Source organism: Anoplophora glabripennis, unplaced genomic scaffold, assembly GCF_000390285.2.
Source record: "Anoplophora glabripennis isolate ALB-LARVAE unplaced genomic scaffold, Agla_2.0 scaffold6019, whole genome shotgun sequence".
Taxonomy (NCBI): domain Eukaryota; kingdom Metazoa; phylum Arthropoda; class Insecta; order Coleoptera; family Cerambycidae; genus Anoplophora; species Anoplophora glabripennis.
Genome location: NW_019422098.1, coordinates 1 through 4,291, shown reverse-complemented (window position 1 = coordinate 4,291; position 4,291 = coordinate 1). Strand labels below are relative to the sequence as shown.

The window sequence follows — 4,291 nt, the reverse complement described above, 5'->3', positions numbered from 1 at the left end:
AGTTTGGCGTGCAAAATAAACGTTTTAAATGGGTGTTTGCTGCCGCTTTCATTCGTGACACCATTTACTGTGATCGAGAATCAAGAAGAATGACAGAGATAGGAGGGCCCGACAGTATAAGAATACTAAGTAACAAGAATCTAGAGACAGCCAGTGTTCCTTTTTCTTTGGGGCTCCCCATATACGTGTTTTTTTAGAATAAGTTCTGTCTCGTATTCATCGAAATTGTAGACTAGACAGCAGACAGATGAGAAACAGCTTCCGATCTTGGTCGCACTTAATGATGTCACAATGCATTGTTGATCAAGTAACAAAATTTTAATTTTTAACTTTTTTTAAGAAAACTCTTGGCATTATGAAAATTTTTACAGGATCTAAAGTGGACATAACATATTTCTGCCAATAGCCAAAGTTTTTTCCAAATATGTCCATAAATAAATGTAGAAATTATATGTACTTATACATTCTAATCTCCGTAAATAGCCTTAAAGAATGTACATTTTTAGACGTAAGCTAAATAATGCACATACATTTTTACATAATTAATTTTTTCCATTACTACCACAATAATTTCACCTAAACATTCTATGTAATTATAAATGCATGACGAGTGATGATTCGTTAAAACATTTCTTCAAATGGAACAAGTAACTCACGATGCAATACGTAATTATACTGAATATACTCACTAGCCGTTGGCTTGACTGGTTTGGCGATAGCTCCTGTTGGCACGGCTGGCAGTTCTGTAGGGCCAGGCACTTTAAGCAAATCTTCTTCCAGACCTTCCTGTTCCAGCTCTTCCAACTCCTTTTCCAGTTCTTCTTCATCTAAATCGTCAGCAAATCCTACAGGGTTGCTTATTGCATTTGAAATTTCGTTAGCTAAGTCGTGCTGTTCAGCAATATCATCCATGATATCGTGAACGTTATCCACATCCCTAAAATATACATCAGTGAACACCATCATCTCCCATCATTTAAATAATGTTTATCTTAATCTAATCTTACTTTCTGGTCATAATTTTTATAGTTAAACAGATAAGAGTTTTAACTTTGATTTAATATGGAGGTTATAGACAATTTCGTATTCAAAATTTTTATAAAATAACATTGATTTTGATAACTTTAGAACTACATACAAGTCTTTGTGAGCTGTTTTCAGTGCTTCTGCAGCATTTTTCATAGAGTTTAATACGGCCGTATTTGTGTTAGCTCCTTCTAGAGCTTCTCTTTGCATCTCGATCGTCGTAAGCGTTCCATCTATTTGTTGCAAATTTTTTTCTAGCCTTTTCTTCTTTTTAAGGGCTTGAAGCGCAACTAAAACCACATGATTGGTATACCAAAGACTCGATTTGTTTTATGTCACAAACTCGACAAATTGTGATAGGGAAACAATTTTTAGCCTGTATTACTTACCCCTTTTGTTTTTAGAGGCATTTTTCTTAGCTAGTAACATGTACTCATCTATCTTCTTTTCCAGAAAATCTTGCTTTTTCAGCAACATATCTTCTGTTTCCCTAAGCTTCTGTATAGCTTCTCCAGTGGTGGGCCCCTCATCCTCTTTTTTGCCACCAAAAAGTTTTCCGAAAAAACTCATTTTTTTTTTGTTATTAGTACAATTCACTAGAACACTACGCTATTGCTATTAGTCACCAAAAAAAATAATGAGTTTTCCAATGACAACAAATTTGACAGCTGTTCTTAACCGAGCCCTGCAGATGTCAGGATTTTTGCTATGTTGCCAAGTACAACCTGTCTGAGTCACGTCTTTTTTTAACGGGCAACAAAAAATAACCTATATTTATTTCAATTCCATGAATTAATTTCTTGCTAAATAGATTGCTTAATCCTTATAGAACAGACGTAAAGTCGAAATTCTTTTTGCGTTGCAATTTTAAAGAAATATGCTAATGAACCTACAAACAACCTACATCTTGATTATATTATTATTATTATACAACCAATAATGAACCTCTATTATATGTTTTATGTCTCTAATCTAGGAATGAACCTGCAATAGCCGTAGCCAAGGTATGAGAAATTTAGATTACATCAGGAAATCAGGAATCAAAAAAAAAGGAATGTTGACGCCGTTTTATTATCTATACACAATTGATTACCGAAAAATACAATAAAAATNTTTTCTTATGCAAATTTATAATACAAATAAAAAATGCAATAAATTCAGGAAACACACTCCTTATTGATGAAGCTATCAAATTCTGCCAAAACTTCCTGCATATCTTTATATTCAGAATATTTGCATGCTTCCTCGATATTCAACCACTTGTAGTCTTGATGTTCATCTGATAATTTAACTTTGGCATTTGGATTTATTAATTCAGCCAACCAATATATCACAATCTTTGGAACACCACTAACTTCATAATTCAAAACTTTTTTGCAATTTTCATATATTTTGATATCACCCTTTAAGAGTCCTGATTCCTCTTGAGTTTCACGGAGAGCCGTTATCATTTCTGTTTCTCCTGGATCCACATGTCCTTAAAATTCCCATTTAGCAATTCAAAATTGTCTCCTATAATACAGTGCGTAGATTAGATAGATACACTACTTACCTTTTGGTGGTGTCCAGTGATGTATACCGTATGACGTTTGTAATAATAGATATTCTATTTTTCCGCAAATTCTACGGAATATAACAAAGCCTGCGGCAGTTTTCCTAGGCATTGTATACAATAAAAACCATTTGTCAATTATAGCTGATACTTTTATACAAATCAATATTGTTGTGCAAGGTATTCATTTTAAGGTTATGTATTGCATGTAAATAAAACATATATTTTTTATAATACAAAATGCATTGTATATTATCTAGACTGCTAAAAAAAACAATAAATAATTCTTCTACAATTTATTGCAGTGTTGCCAAAATAGAATTAGTTATTTATATTATCTACTAAACATCCAGGAATGTTATCTCCCAACTCAAAATTTAATTGACGTGAGTAATACTAATCTGTTGTTAGAACTCAGATAATACCTCATATAAGAGATAAAATAATAAAAACACTAATTTTCATGAAATATTTAAAGGTAATTTTTTATTTTGTTATAAGTACAATATCTTCTCCGCTTTCTCATGCACACTTCTTTCGATTTATCAATGGTGCCTTTTTAAAACCATGCTTAAGAAAAATGGTTGTATTTTCTCTAAAGTGCTCTAGTTACACGTAAACCATTCTAGCTTTCAGTCTATCAATCCAAACCCCTTATGAAGTGCTTTTGCTTCAGCAACAGATATAGGTTTCAACGTAAAACCTTCTAATCGAGGTTCATGTTCAAGATCCCGGAGCTTATAAACCATTTCCTTTATCTTTTTGTGCAAATTATCAAGATCCTCTTCTGCTTTGGCAATCTCTAAAATATAAACAGTTTTTTTAAGATCAAAAACATTTACTGTTGTACTAACCACTTCTTAAAATATTTTTACATTCGGATGAAGGCCTTTCGATATAAACAGTTCCCATTTGGATCCACGTTCTTCTCTCTTCAGTACTTTCTATAGCTCGTAATGCCTCTCTGAACTTATTTTGGGCATTTGCTATCTGCATTTTAGTTTCTTTGGCAGTTAAAATTTCTTGGGCAAGAGTTTCAACTTCATGTAGGTACTTGTATGATTTTTGTGTTTGTAAATCTTGTAAAGCTGCCATATTCGGCTACCGATATAATATACTAGAATTATTTTGGAGTAATCCAATTAGTAAAATTTGATCATTTTAAAGATAATGGAAACATCTAGTCATAAAGTTGATTTTCTTGTGAACGAACAGTCGTAACACATGTACAGTGTCTGAAACGTGAAAAAAAAATACTGACTAGAGTAGACATTTAATTCCACTTTGCTTCGAGGTTCTCTGTATATGCGCTTTTCTTAATACTTCATAAAAAAAAATTAAACTGAGTTGTCACGCAGTCCAGAGACACTGGTAGCAACACAAAACATTATATAGTGACTGACAGGTAACAGGACTGACAGATTAGGTTAGGTTTTTTTAAACAAGACGTGGGGTGAAGTTTAGGGATTTTCGTTTGATATAACCAACCGTAAATTCATGGAGAATAGTCTCCATGCGTAAATTGTTGGTTGCCTATGCTCGACGGTCACATGTTTTGTAAATACTAGAGAGATCCAGAATGCGCGCCATTATTCCATGGCTAGAAATTGGCCTCAATGATTTGGGATCGAGGGGGATTATCTCTTTTTATCCTGCCTCATCTCGTGTAGGCCTGGACAGCCTTCGTAGGTGGGCCCCATCCGTCGTCTACCC

General features: G+C 33.5%; 3 protein-coding genes across 3 annotated transcripts; all 3 read right to left on the bottom strand.

Moving 5' to 3' along the window:
- Nucleotides 1-689: 689 nt before the first annotated feature.
- Nucleotides 690-1,728, bottom strand: LOC108916700 (charged multivesicular body protein 4c; the record flags this gene model as incomplete). The annotated part of the gene is made up of 3 exons (XM_018722997.2): nt 1,416-1,728; nt 1,139-1,316; nt 690-937 (listed from the first exon to the last, which is right to left on the bottom strand). Coding segments are annotated over exons 1-3 (607 nt in total), but the record flags the coding sequence as incomplete, so codon positions are not given.
- Nucleotides 1,729-2,139: 411 nt separating this feature from the next.
- LOC111692992 (bis(5'-nucleosyl)-tetraphosphatase [asymmetrical]-like) lies at nt 2,140-2,803 on the bottom strand. The gene is made up of 2 exons (XM_023457132.1): nt 2,579-2,803; nt 2,140-2,503 (listed from the first exon to the last, which is right to left on the bottom strand). Exons 1-2 carry the CDS (start codon nt 2,688-2,690, stop codon nt 2,184-2,186), a joined length of 432 nt encoding a protein of 143 aa, XP_023312900.1. The 5' UTR covers nt 2,691-2,803; the 3' UTR covers nt 2,140-2,183.
- A 56-nt stretch (nt 2,804-2,859) lies between these two features.
- LOC108905044 (p53 and DNA damage-regulated protein 1-like) lies at nt 2,860-3,993 on the bottom strand. The gene is made up of 2 exons (XM_018707815.2): nt 3,433-3,993; nt 2,860-3,380 (listed from the first exon to the last, which is right to left on the bottom strand). The coding sequence occupies exons 1-2, from the start codon at nt 3,671-3,673 to the stop codon at nt 3,211-3,213; spliced, it is 411 nt and encodes a 136-aa protein (XP_018563331.2). The 5' UTR covers nt 3,674-3,993; the 3' UTR covers nt 2,860-3,210.
- Between the last annotated feature and the right edge of the window lie 298 nt (nt 3,994-4,291).

Coding starts and splice junctions, on each gene's coding strand:
- LOC111692992 (XM_023457132.1), bottom strand. CDS start 2,690: ATGCCTAGGAAAACTGCCGCAGGCTTTGTTATATTCCGTAGAATTTGC. Junction 2,504..2,578: donor TCACTGGACACCACCAAAAG/GTAAGTAGTGTA, acceptor GGGAATTTTAAG/GACATGTGGATCCAGGAGAA.
- LOC108905044 (XM_018707815.2), bottom strand. CDS start 3,673: ATGGCAGCTTTACAAGATTTACAAACACAAAAATCATACAAGTACCTA. Junction 3,381..3,432: donor TAAAAATATTTTAAGAAGTG/GTTAGTACAACA, acceptor TTTATATTTTAG/AGATTGCCAAAGCAGAAGAG.